Source organism: Solanum stenotomum, chromosome 5, assembly GCF_019186545.1.
Source record: "Solanum stenotomum isolate F172 chromosome 5, ASM1918654v1, whole genome shotgun sequence".
NCBI classification, from domain to species: domain Eukaryota; kingdom Viridiplantae; phylum Streptophyta; class Magnoliopsida; order Solanales; family Solanaceae; genus Solanum; species Solanum stenotomum.
The window spans coordinates 25,399,198-25,414,161 of NC_064286.1; the positions used below are offsets into that span (position 1 = coordinate 25,399,198).

General features: G+C 35.0%; 2 protein-coding genes across 2 annotated transcripts; both read left to right on the forward strand.

Annotated features, from left to right (window-relative positions):
- Positions 1-6,688: 6,688 nt before the first annotated feature.
- On the forward strand, positions 6,689-7,573 carry LOC125863809 (tobamovirus multiplication protein 1-like). The gene has a single exon (XM_049543804.1). It carries the CDS (start codon positions 6,689-6,691, stop codon positions 7,571-7,573), a length of 885 nt encoding a protein of 294 aa, XP_049399761.1.
- A 632-nt stretch (positions 7,574-8,205) lies between these two features.
- On the forward strand, positions 8,206-8,700 carry LOC125863810 (uncharacterized). Its single transcript, XM_049543806.1, has one exon. The coding sequence runs from the start codon at positions 8,206-8,208 to the stop codon at positions 8,698-8,700; it is 495 nt and encodes a 164-aa protein (XP_049399763.1).
- The last annotated feature ends 6,264 nt before the right edge of the window (positions 8,701-14,964 follow it).

Sequence of the window (14,964 nt, forward strand, 5' to 3'; positions counted from 1 at the left end):
CTAGCGTTACAAATTCTCACATTTAAAGTTGGTTTTTCGGACCCCGTCCTTACATTGTGTTAAATTGATGGTATGATCATTGGGTAGTTATGTTCTTGCGTATTTATGATTTGTTGAATGTGTTGTTGATAATGCCTGATCATATCACGTTTTAATTTATGTTAATGGGCTTAAATCGTAAAATCCCATAGTTAGCATGTTTTAACTTCATGGGTCGTGTTGATTTTCTTGTGGATCTAGACTGGGTGAAGTCTGAAAAATCCCAAATTTTGCCGATTGTGGATTTTTTCCCTATGATAGAGCGGTTGACGTCATTCTAAAGGGAAAAAGACGTTAATTGGCCAATTTTGGCCAAATCAGGAGAAGTCTGAGTACCTTGTGGGCATGGGTAATATGGGTCTAGGCCTAATTGCATAGAACAATAGTTTTATTTCATTTTCGTGGGTTATGGGTTAGATTTTGAAGTTCGGGGTGAAAATCTAACAGGTCGAACTATTCTGCGAGCTGGGTCAAGCTCGCCGAGTGGTTCGGTGATTCGCCTAAAGACCCCTCGATCGCCTTTTAATTCTCATTTTTTGTGGCTTGAGTTTTGTAACTTTCAACGATACATTTGAGCTCACCGAAAGTCCCTTCTAATTGCCCTTCTGCGTCCGTAATTCCTAGAATTGTTCTGTAACATTCGACGAGCTACTTCTAGTTCACCGAATGGTGTCAGCAATTCACCGAAAGGCCTTGAACATTGCCGACTTGTTCTAAATTTTTGATGATTTTATTCTGGAACTTTTGGCAAGCCTGACTTGGCTCGCCAAATTGGTTCGGTGACTCGTCGATCGATTCGACGAGTCTTTCTGTGCAATTTTAAAAATGTTGTATTTTTCTTGAATTGTATCTAACGTGTGTGATGTTTTTTTGGAGAAATGGATAGACCTAAAGTCGCAGGAAGGAATCAATTGCTCTAAAAGCGAGCAAGATGGATAGTAATCAATGAGGAGGTTGCAGCCTCATGGGCCCCTATTTCATAACTTCCTCCAAAAGGGGGAATGGCAGGGGTAAGGCGCTCGTTCAGTTGACACCAACGGAGGTGAGCTCTGACAGTGAGCTTATTTACTTCATATACCTCACTCCCTCCAACAATGAGGGTCATTCTAAGGACAGTTCTCTTGCAATTATCTCTGAGTTAGAAGAAGACCAACTCCTACAGGCTAGGAGAGCGGAGCTACGCTCTAAGGCAATGAATTATTTGTATAGGATCCCGATGCCTTCTATTCCTTCTCCTCCTCCAACTCCAGTTGAGGTAGCAGTACAGGCACCACCTCTAGTCCAGGCTCCTCCACCCCGGTCACTTAATAGATTGAAGGCCGAGTGTTTGAGGACTATACTTGAAGAGAAGAGGTTGTCTACTGATGGTGTGGTAGACTGGTATCCTGAGGTGTGGGACAAGATAAAGTTCCACAAGTTTGAGGTATTTACAAAGCCTCAGGGCTCTTACATCCCCACTTGGGTCCAGGAATTCTACATAGCATATAAGGAGCTGGTCCCTAAAGGGAAAAAGAGGCAGTACGTTTAAGCCGATAGATCATATAATGGTCCGAGACCGAAAGGTGTAGTGTAGCAGTTCTAATTTTAATGCGGTGCTCGGGTGTTCAAGGGACTTCATGCACTATTAGTCTAATAAAGTCCCGAAGAAAATCCTCGATGATTTGAAGGGTTGGCTAGCACCACTGATCTCTGATGTGAACCCGAGATGGATTGAGGCCGGTGTGCCGCTTAAGAAGAAGGACTTCAACGTGGCTGCTAGATATTGGTTTGGATTTATTAGCAGCACCATTATGCCTTCACAAAATGAGTCGATCCTCCACATCTGAAGGCAGCATATTTGGGTTATATTATGGATTGGAAGAGGCTTAACTTGAATCTTCCCATTGAGCAAAATCTGGCCATGAGGGCCAAGCATAGGCAGACCGCTCTTTCTTTTTCGATGGTGGTCACCGAGCTATGCAGGTGGGTCCGTGTCCCTATGAACCCCCACCTCTTCTACTGACATCTGACGCATCGAGGCGGAGATTTGAGAGAATGATTTCAATTGGGGAAATTTGGGAGTTAAAATACTTATATAGAGGTCTTAGTGAAGGGTAAAACGACAAAGTATTAGGATAAAATAATTAGGAAAAGACCCAACTGCCCCTAAAAATAATTGTCAACCTACGGACCTTGACCGACAGACCGTCTTGTTGGTCCATCGTCTATCGTCAGAAGCTGGAGATTAGGGCCCTAACCTACAAACCCTCAACCACGGACTGTAAACCTCACGACTGTGTGTTGGTCCAGGTCATGGTTCGTGGTCCTCTAGGCCTTGTTGGGTGGCCAATCCATGGACCAGACCCACGGTCCGTGGCTCAGTCCACGTGTTGTGGCTGGCCTTCGTCGGATGGCACCAGAAGCTTCTGAAAACTGCTATCATGCCTCCTCTCAAGTTTGAGGTGTTACATTATCTCCCCCTTGGGATTATTCATCCTGGAATGAGATTCAAGAAATCATAAGGGTGGAAACTAAATCTAACGGCCCATCATGCATGCAATACACATATCCGAGGAGGAAACATCAACTCCATGCTCAACACATCACAAAACATCACATCATGAAGTCTATATTTAACTCATACTCAATGCACATAAACAAGTAGATATCAATCAAATAAACTCATTTTCTCAAAACTTAAACTTTTTCATGAACATGCATAATTGAAGAAATCATGGGAATATCTAAAACACTCCAAAACAAAGAGTGAACCATGAGGAACTCATTACCTCAAGATAGAGTAGGGGTATAAGGAAAGAGATGAGGATATCGGGTCATCATATCGGCCTCGACCTCCTAAGTAGCACCCTCAACTAACTGATTCCTCCACAACACTTTCAAGGAAGCAACTTCTTGACTTGCTGGTCTAAAATCTCAACCGAAACTTCTTCATATGAAATTCAAGAAATGGTAGGTCCTTCGATACAACTTTCTTTCAAGTGATTTCATGTACGTTTTTTACCTAATAGAATCACTCACCATGGTTTCATAATTATGGATCCAAAGAAAAAATATCTCTAACAACCTTCTATGTATTATTTTATCCTCTATATGTGCTACTTGGATCGTTTTGACTTATGTTGTCATCTTGTACTATATGAGCATGCATCTTTTCGACATGTGGTCATTTATGTTTTCAACTATCCCATTTTGATTATATGTGTAGCATCTCCACCTAATATTCTCACTATTAAAAAATAGGTCAAAACTAAGGGGTAAAATCGATGAACACGGTGTATTGTCGCTTTTTTGCCTTAGTTGCTTTCGTAAAATCGATTGACAAGATCGGTTAAAATCAATCATGTCTGTCGATTTTGTTATTTCTAATAGACGTCCCTCAATTTTTTTGGACTGAACTTATCCATCGTTTTTCTCATTATTTTTAGTCATGCATAGTCACGACCACTAGGCCATGACTCTTTCACGCCAATTACTGGCCTTATTGAAGCTCGTGTCATTCACTTCAGGGTACAAACTACAATCAGTAGATCGACCTTCATGATTTTTCATCAATAGCCCATAATTGAATCCAAACCGAACATGAGTGAAAAATGACCATCTTCACATGATCATATTTATCTTTCAAATTATTCTTCAACATAAAAGGATCTTTAATAGTGTGATATCCTAATTTTAAACCTTTATCGACGGTGGGAGGGATGAATTATTACTTTAGCGCAATTTAAATTTGATGATCGATTTTAATTTTGGATGATGTTTGTCAAATTTATCGCGTCAAGATAAATTTTAATATTAACCATATATTTAAGGCTATCAATTCGAAAAATCTTAGTTGCTTAATTGGTGAGCTACCTGAACTCCCACCTTGCTAGCCGAAAAGGATATACTGAGCTATTTATGTCAAGATAGAAATATATGTGAGTCATTGGTATATACCCTTTTAGAATGTTTTCATTCTCCATTATAAGGAAAACTTATTATTTCAAAATTTTATTATATCAAACAAAGTAATTTAAGTAATAGAATATACTCATATAACCTACACAACACCTTAAAATCAAATCTCAAATGCATATTTACTGGGAAGTTGTATGAAAGAGATGAAATATTAGCAAACCACAAACCTAGATTTTTAAAAACCTAAGCTATTTAAATTCATTTTCAAAAACGATTACACAAAAGCAAGTTATAAACATTAAAAATCCTAACTTACACGAAGAAGATTCTTCAAGATGATAGGTTCAGATGTTGGTTGGTAAAGGTGTTCGATAGGTAAAACTCCTAGTTAAGGTGTATAAGTGAATTATGCATGCAAACAACTTTAATAAGGGATCGAAAATGTGCCACATTTATCTTTATCATTTGTTTTGATAACTTAATCTTAAATAATAGTATATGTACCTTAGTGGTTACTATCTTTGTCTTGAGCCTTTAATTCATATTATTGTCTTTGTTTTTTATTGGAAAAAAAATTTAAGTATACAAATTAAGTACCTTAATTATCACTATATAGCAGTAGTTTTTTTTTGCGCCTAAGTAGCAATAGTTTTTTTCAAAGTTAGGTTTTAATATTATTTTCTTAAAAACGTATCATTAGTGCTCCACGATTTTCTGTTGTTCCTTTTTTTTCTCTAAATCTTTTACCTTCCACGATTTACTCAGATTGGTTATATATATTCTCTCCTATCAATAAAGGATTTCTTAATAAAAACAAAACTCTCGTTGTGTTGCACTTATATAGTTCTTTTCATGTTAGTTACTATTGTTTCTATTTTATGAGCATTATGTAAAGTCACATTATTGTCCTTTCGCGCTAATAAATTGTTGGAAAAGTCATATATTTATTTTATGAGTATTTTCTTATTGATTAAATCAAAATTTAAACCGTTAAAGACAAAAAATTAATAAATCAAAAATCGAGTAAGAAGTTGGAGGAAATTAATTGACGCATCCACTTCGTCATCTCAGCCTCTTTTTGTGCAATGAGATAGAAAAGCTTCCGCCCTTCTTGCCTTGAGTAGTGGAGAATGTATTATTGATTAAAAAAAAATCTTATTTGATTTGGTTATTGATTTAGCATATTCAAAAATCAAAAATTGATAATAAGTAAAATCGAAATGAACCGATTAATGCACAACTCTATTGAATTGTAAACGAGCGGACACAGGAGAGTCTGAACCCGTATTGTACTTCATGCATGCTTAGTGATACACTTGCAAAAAAAATGTTTGTATTACATAAATTTTTAATCCAAAAAAGAATTGGAAACAAGTTGTGTTGTTTGGCGAGGAGTCAAATAAGTAGAAATACTCAAATATTGTTATTAGTAGTCTTTTAATGCTAGTATATTACTTTTTTTCTCATATGATTATTACATAATTTGTTTTAATTTCTATGAGATAATCTAATTGCAAAAAAAATATGGGAAAATTACGCGGTTAATAAAAGTTATACTATTTAATTACTCATCATAGCTATAGTTTGCTATAATTACCGCTCGCGACTAACATTATACATTCATTATGTGGGCTGACTTCGAGTTTGTATAATTAGCACGTTTGTATATGTATAATTCGCCAGAATATACAAATACATATGTATAATATACAATTATCTAACCGATATACATATACAATTCACCTCTCTCCCACTCTCTGCCCTCTCTCGCTCACCTCTCTCCTCCCTCTCCCAATCTTGCTCGCTTCTCTCCTTCCTCTCTCAATCTCGCTTGCCATATATACAAATGCATATCTATAAAAATACAATTATCTAACCGATATACATACACAATTCACCTCTCTCCCACTCTCTACCCTCTCTCGCTCGCCTCTCTCCTCCCTCTCCCAATCTCGCTCACTCCTCCCTCTCCCAATCTCGCTCGCCTCTCTCCTCCCTCTCCCAATCTCACTTTCTATATATACAAACACATATGTATAATATACAATTATCTAACCGATATATATACAAATACAATTCACCTCTCTCCCACTCTTTGCCCTCTCTCACTCGCCTCTCTCCTCTATCTCCCAGTCTCACTCGTCTCTCTCTTCCCCATAACATGTAGCTACGAATTGTAATTATCAAACTATAGCTATGGAGGGTAATTAGGCTACTTTTTAGTGGCTATATGTGAAAGTTCCTCAAAAAATATTACTTTTTGAAATTTGTGATTTAAATACATCATGACAAATAAATGTGAATTATTTAAAATGTATAATATTATACATGTCATAATTTTTTATCATTACAAAAACGTGGCATTAAAGATAAAATATTTTTTTTATATTATATTGTTTGAAATTTAAAGTTATATTATTCTTTTCCTGACAAACTACTATTAAACAAATAATGTAAATATTTTTATTTAAGTTGTATAATTAAATTGTTTTGCCATAAATATTTTATATAAAGCCCGCAAATTATTTGCCTTGTTTAAAAGAGAGGTACATGATAAATCCTTTTAACATTAGAAGTAGATTTATAAATCTTTTTTCAAGTTGGAATCGACCGTTAGCACAACCCTTTATATAAACTAAACCCTACATACCAATCTCCACATTAATAACATTGAAAATTAAAATTAAAATTAATGATGAAGTTACTACTTGATTCGTCCCCAATTGACATCATCAATTGGTGGAAATTAATGATGAGTTTACTACTTGAGTCGTTCCCGATTGGAGTGACCAACTGGTGGTATGATATCAACAAGTCCATTCAATGGCAACATGGAATTTTCTTCACTCTTTGTGCTTTGTATTCCCTTGTTTTAATTATCGCGCTAATTCAAGTAATAAGGATCCATTTAAGGATACCTTTATATGGTTGGTCAACACAAAAAATGTTTCATATGATGAATTTTGTTGCAAATGGTGTTGGTGCAATCGTATTTGGATTACATAATAAATTTTTTATGTTACATTCAAACGTGCTTATGACTCACACGATTTTAGACCTACAAGGGTTGTTTTTCTTTACAACATTTACCCACCTTGTTTGGTTTTGGGCTGATGTATTCTACAAAATTCGAAGTTTTCCTACGAGTAAGCTCAAAATTTGGTATATTTCGATAACTTGTGTAATATACTTGATTCAGGGTTGTATATGGATTTGTATCGAGATGAATGACAATGACGCAGTAGTACTAGTGAAATTGTTGTTCATTAGGAAGATATTTGTAGCAGTTATACCGTTTATTGCAGTTTTGAGTATTTTAATCTATGGTGGGAGATTATTTGTCATGGTATGGCGATATTCTGTTGAATGGAGAGGGGGGAGAAAGAAGCTTATTGAGCTTGGATATGTGAGTACTATATGTTTCACATGTTTCTCTGTTAGATGTTTTGTGGCTGTGTTATCGTGTTTTCATCGTGATGATCGTGGTTTGGACCATCCTATTTTAAAAATGATATACTATATGGTCGTAGAGACTCTTCCTTCAGCTCTTTTCATCTACTTTCTGCAAAAATTGCCTGGAAGAAGAGTATCTGGACAATACCATCCAATCATTCAGTGGAGGGATGGTGATTGTTAGGAATTTGTTTTTTCAACTGCAGTTAATTTTACTTTTACTACTTTATATTAGATAAGACTTAGTCAATTAGTTGTTAGTCATCTATTCCTATTATTTAGGAGTAAGTTAGTGAGTTAGGAATACACGAGTCGTGGGTTTACTACTTTCTGTTTTTCATTCCAATCTTATAAATGTAATCTGAAGACATCAATAAAAATGTTCTACCAATATTCTGCTTGACTACTCTGCTTTCTAGTAACTCATACTTCTAAAATTTACCAACAATTCGTATCTAGAACTTTTTTATCTTGCGGGATCTGTGGGTATTTCTGTGAGTGATTGTTTCAAGTGACTCAAGCACCACAACCAGAAACAGCAAAAGATTAAAAATGGAAGAAAGCTCAAGTTTCTCAGCAATGGCACCTCCTATCTTCAATGGTGAAAATTTTCACATGTGGGCAGTGAGGATGGAAGCTTATAATCTCGAAGCTTTAGATCTTTGAGAGGCAATCGAGGAAGACTATGAAGTTCTTCCGCTACCCGGAAACCCAACAATGGCTCAACTCAAAAATCACAAGGACAAGTAAACCAGAAAATCTAAGGCAAAGGTGTGTCTTTTTTCGACAGTCTCTTCAACAATTTTCACTCATATCATGTCTCTAAAATCAGCAAAAGCCATCTGGGATTATCTCAAGGCAGAATATGAAGGAGATGATCGTATCAAAGGTCTGCAAGTGCTGAATCTCATTAGAGACTTTGAGTTACAGAAGATAAAAGAATCGAAAACCATCAAAGAATACTCTGACAGGCTTATGATCATAGCAAACAGAGTAAGATTACTTGGTTCTGAGTTTAAATACTCGTGTATTGTTGAAAAGATTCTGGTTACTGTACCTGAAAGATTTGAAGCCACCATTACCACTTTGGAGAACACCAAGGATCTGTCAAAAATCACTTTGGCGAAATTATTGAATTCCTTGCAAGCTCAAGAACAAAGAAGGGTTATGAGAGAAGATGAAATTAGAGAGGGAGAATTGGCGGCCAAACATGAAGAGAGTGGAAGATACAAAAAGAAAAACAACAAGAAGAACCAGCTAACAAATGGAAAAGAAGCAGCTCGTTACAACAAGAAAAAGCAAAGCAGGTAGCTTTAAAGGAAACTATCCTCCTTGTAAGCATTGTGGAAAGAATGGGCACACGCCGTTTAAGTGTTAGAAAAGGATGGATGCTAAATGCAGTAAGTGAAACCAACTTGGGCATGAAGCAATTATCTGCAAGAATAAATTGCAGCAGCAAGATGCAATCGCCCAGGTTATTAATGAACAGGAAGAGGATCAACTATTTGTGGCATCGTGTTTTGCAAGCAATGTTTCAATTTAGGCTTAGATGATTGATAGCAGATGCACAAACCATATGACTCATGACAAAGAGCTCTTTAAAGAATTGAAACCTACTAGAGTTACAAAAGTAGAATAGGTCATGGCGGTTATATTCCGGAAAAAGGAATGGGAACTATTACAATTGAAACACAATCAAGTACTAAAGCAATTTTCGATGTTCTTTATGTACCAGATTTAGATCAGAACTTGTTAAGTGTTGGTCAATTGTTAGAAAAAGCTTTCAAAGATAAACATTGCTTGATCAAGGAAGCCTCAGGACATGACTTGTTTAAAGTAAAAATGAGAGGCAAAAGTTTCTCATTAAATCCATTGGAGGAAGAACAAGTGGTGTATTCGGCAAGAGAAAATGCTTCCGAGTTATGGCATAAGAGACTCGGACACTATCATTATCAAGAGCTTCTCAAAATGCAAGAATTGGTGATAGTTGAGAACCTTTCTAAACTGGGAATGAGTTCTAAAAATTATAGAGCATGTCAATTTGGAAAACAAAGTAGACTAGTGAGAGATGAAACAGATTTATCATAGAGATGGCAAGATGTATGTTGCACAAAGAATTTGCCAAAGATGTTTTGGGCAGAGGCAGCAAATACAGCTGAGTTCCTACAAAATTGACTTCCCTCAAAAGTTGTGAAAGATTAAACTCCTTTTGAAGCATGGTATGGATACAAGCCTCCACTGCATTTTCTTAAAGTGTTTGGTTGTGTTTGTTTTACCTATGTACCTCAGGTCAAACGGGATAAACTAGATAAGAAGGCTGCCCCGTACATTTTTATTGGGTACAGTAGTGTTTCAAAAGCGTACAAAAACTTTCAACCTGAAAGTGAGAAGATAGTTATCAGCAGAGATGTCGAGATGTCCACTTCATGGAGAATGAAAATTGAGATTGGGATGACTCAAGGAATTTCGTCCCGAAAACACGCTCGTGGTTAAATGAAAGGGATGATGATCCACCAGTTAGGGGAACTCGATTGCTCTCTAATATATATGAGATGCAATGTTGCTATTCATGAACCTGCTAACCCTAAAGATGCTCTCAAAGACCCCATGTGGAGAAATGCAATGGAGAAGGAGTTGTTTATGATCGGAAAAAATGATATGTGGCAGCTTGTTGACAAACCTCAAGGCAAAAAAGTAATTGGGGTAAAGTGGGTGTTCCGAACCAAGCTAAATGTTGATGGTTCAATCAACAAGCATAAAGCAAGGCTTGTAGTTAAGGGTTATGCGTAGATTTTTTCTCTAGATTATTCTGACACTTACTTTTGCTACAGTTGCTAGGCTTGACACGATCAGATTGCTTATAACTGTTTCTGCACAACGTGGCTGGAAAATGCATCAAATGAATGTCAAATCAGCATTTTTTAATGGCATTCTTGAAGAAGAAATTTATGTTGAGCAACCTGAAGGGTTTGTTATAGATGGAAAGAGGAAGATAAAGTCTATCGACTACATAAAGCTCTTTATGGATTAAAACAGGCACCAAGAGCTTGGTATAGTCAAATAGATGATTATTTGCTCGATCTCGATTTTGAAAAGAGTCTTTCAGAATTCACATTGTATGTTAAACATAATAGCATTGAGATTCTTGTTGTTTCTCTTTATGTGGATGACCTTTTGATTACAAGGAGCAGTGAAAAGCTAATTGATGAGTTCAAGCAAGATATGATGCAACATTTTGAAATGTCTGATCTTGGTCTTATGACATATTTCCTTGGAATGGAGATTGCACAAGGAAAAGATGAGTTGTTCGTTTGCCAGAAAAAGTACGCAAAGGAAATTCTCAAGAAATTCAAAATGGAAAATTGCAAAGAGATTAGTACTCCCATGAACCAAAAAGAGAAACTAAGTAAAGATGATGAAACTGAAAAGGTGGATGAGACATACTTCAGAAGTTTCATTGGGTGTTTAATGTATGTTACAATAACAAGTCCCGATATATTGTATGTTGTAAGTGTTTTATCAAGATTCATGCATTGTCCTAGTGAAGTACATTTGCAGGCAGCCAAAGAGTTTTGCGATACTCAAAGGAACCATCACCTATGAAGTCAAGTTTCAGAAGAGTCAACCTATGAAGCTTTGTGGGTATTCCGACAGTGATTGGGGCGGTTCCGGGGATGATTCAAAGAGTACTTCAGGGTATTGTTTTAGTCTTGGTTCTGGAATTTTCTCATGGAGTTGTAAGAAATAAGATATTGTAGCTCAATCTATTGTCGAAGCTGAGTTTATGGCAGCTGCAGCAGCAGTAAATCAAGCATTGTGGCTGAAGGAAATTCTGGTTGATTTGCATATGGAACCGACTGGAAGTATCAAAGTGTTTGTGGACAATGAAGCAGCAATAGCTATATCTCATAATCCTGTGTTTCATGGAAGAACTAAGCACTTCAAAATCAAGTTCTTTTTCTTGAGAGAAGTGCAAAAAGATGGAGATATAACTCTTGTCTACTGCAAGACAGAAGAACAATTGGCTAATATATTCACTAAGCCTTTACCAGTCAGCAAGTTTCAGCTTCTCAAACAGAAAAATGGAGTTTGCAGTTTCCAAAGCAAGGAGGAATGTTAGGAATTTGCTTTTTCAACTGCAGTTAATTTTACTTTTACTGTTTTATATTAGATAAGACTTAGTCAATTAGTTGTTAGCTATCTATTCCTATTAATTAGGAGTAAGTTAGTGAGTTAGGAATATGCTAGTCGTGGATTTACTACTTTCTATTTTTCATTCTAGTCTTATAAATGTAATCTGAAGATATCAATGAAAATGTTCTTCTACCAATATTCTTCTTGACTTCTCTGCTTTCTAATAACTCATACTTCTAAAATTTATCAACAGTGATAGTGCAAAAGGGACTCTTTTCTCAACTTTTTACGAGCTTGAAGATATGTTTTGGAATATAAATAGAAAAGTTGTGTGATGTACTTTTGAGGAACTTAAGTTGTTGATTAAAGAATTGTTTTTCTATATATAGAAAACAATTCATGTTGTGCTACTATCTGTTGTTTTATTATTAAACCCAATGCTAATGAGCTAATATGGTGTCATTGTTGATGGTCGAGATCTGCAATATTGATTAGTACAAAGATTAAAGTCTGCAATATTTATAACAATATCATTTACGTATATATTCCTTTCATTTACTTTATCTTTCACTAATTAAGCCTTGATGAATTCCAAGAAATGGTAGGTTGTTTAATACAACTCTCTTCTAAGTGATGTTAGATCTACCTAACATAATTCACTTGTCATGGTTTCATATTTACATGATGCATCTTGTGACGATGTAGGACATGACTAAAATATCTCAAACTACTTCGATTATTTTATCCTCTATATGTGCTACTTCAACCTTTCAAACACTCGTCTAGTTATATAATACACACACATCCTTCTTAGTTCTTAGCATCCACGTCTTTGAGATATCATGTACTTGTGTCGGTTCGACACTCCAATATAGTATTGTTGGCCTAATAATTATTCTATATAACTTACCTTTCATTTTATCACACAACACCATAAGACTTCATCTTTTCAACCTTATGTATAACATCTTCACTTATCATTATTTTTTAATGGATAAAGGGACAAATATGCCCTTAAACTATTCGAAAAGATCTAGATATACCCTCCGTTTAAAGTTTGGCTCACTCGTGCCTTCGCCGTCCAACTTTTCGTCTAGCTATGCCCTTATGGGTGTTAGTTGGCCTGCTGGACATATCCAGCTCAATTTTCATTTCTTTAAATGTCACATGGAATTGTCATGTCATTTTGACTTTACCCACATTGCATTTATATGAAAATGGAAAGAGATCAATTATGCTCCTAAAAAATTTGAACTCATAAACACCTAATCCGACCCATAAATCAACCCCCCTTTTAAATAAACTACCCGACCTGTTTTCAACAATTTTGTTTAAATTTTTATTTTTTTCGGTAAATCCCAAAAATGAGTAATTGATTAATAAAAAATAGGGAAAATATGAAAAAAAAATATAAAACTAACGCCAAAAATTCACAAATAAATATTGTAACCTTAAATTCAACAATTTTTTAATTTTTTTCGGTAAATCCCGAAAATGAGTAATTAATTAGTAAAAAATATGAAAAATATGAAATTAACGCCAAAAAATCACAAATAAATATAGTATCCTTAAATTCAAAAATTTCAACAATTTTTTTAAATTTTTATTTTTTTTGGCAAATCCCGAAAATGAGTAATTTTGTAATAAAAATAGGAAAGATATGAAAAAAATATATAAAATTTACGCCAAAAATTCACAAATAAATAGAGTAACCTTAAATTCAACAATTTCAACAATTTTTTTTTAAAAAAATTTCAGTAAATCCCGAAAATGTTGAATTTAAGGTTACTCTATTTATTTGTGAATTTTTGTCGTAAATTTTATATTTTTTTCATGTTTTTCCTATATTTTATTAATAAATTACTCATTTTCGGGATTTGCCAAAAAAAATAAAAATTAATAAAAATTGTTAAAAATTTTTAATTTAAGGTTACTATATTTATTTGTGATTTTTTGGCGTTAATTTTATATATTTTTCATATTTTTTATTAATCAATTACTCATTTTCGGGATTTACCGGAAATATTTTTTAAAAAAAATTGTTGAAATTGTTGAATTTAAGGTTACAATATTTATTTGTGAATATTTGGCGTTAGTTTTATATTTTTTTTTCATTTTTCCTATTTTTTATTAATCAATTACTCATTTTCGAGATTTATTGAAAAAAAAATTAAAGAAAATTGTTGAAAACGGGTTGGGTAGTTTCTTTAAAAAGGGGGTTGATTTATGGGTCGGATTAGGTGATTATGGATTCGAATTTTTTAGGGGCATAATTAATCTCTTTCCATTGTCATATAAATGTCATGTGGTAAAGTCAAAATGACATGGCAATTCCATGTGACATTTAAAGAAATGGAAAATAAGCTGGATATATTCAGCAGACCAACTAACGCCCATAAGGGCATATCTAGACGAAAAGTTGGACGGCAAGGGCACGAGTGAGCCAAATTTTAAACGGAGGGTATATTTAGACCTTTTCGAATAGTTTAGAGGCATATTTAACCATTTACCCTTTTTTAATTAATAATTGAGCAAAGTAGCATTTTCTTATGTTTGAACTTTGACTAATTTTTTTTTGCCATTACAATGTGGAAATAAAAGAAGGATAAAGGAGACTGCAAGTTGCTTCAACTATAGTAGTACACACATGAGAATACAGAAATGAATGAAGTAATTATACATTCAAATGAGCAAAAAATAACAGGGATATTGCCACAACCTAACTACTATTCTGGCAACTAAACCTGGTTTTACAAAATGGAGCTCTAGGTAATATACTATAGTACTGGCAGCTAAGTTTCTTGCTCGTTGCTTCAAAATGACGAGATCAATTATCTCCATCGAATCAGATCTACTTGGTGCAGTAGCTAGAAATTTTGCCTGCTGTTTTCCTCCATAATTTTCTGGAACTCTTCCTGATCACTTGTTGCGAGCAAACGCTTCACAGTGTCAAAAGTAGTAAGCCTAATGCTGTCTGTACCAGAAAATGAAGACAAACAAAGAATCATATGTTAGTTTAGGATGCTAACTGTACACAGTGGCGGATCCAGGATTTAGAGTTCGTGGGTGCCAAATAGGATTCGAACCCGCAACATCAACCTTCTAAAGTTGTCCTCCTACCGTGGCACCACAAGCCAATTTTGTTCTGTGGGTGACACGCTTTATATTTATATAAATATATATATATATATATATATATATATAGAGTTTCCGTCGAAGTTCAGGGGTGGCGTGGCACCCCCACAACCCTTCATAGATCCGCCACTGACTGTACATGGTAACAATAGTAATCCCGATGAGAAGAAAGAAAGTCATCAGGGCATATATAGTACTTTTTTATTTTGCAACACAAATATGATAGTCCAAGTGAAGTCTCTGGATTTATAATTGGTCTAAAAATATATAGGTGAACCTAGCTCGAGACAGATTGGTTGGCATCTC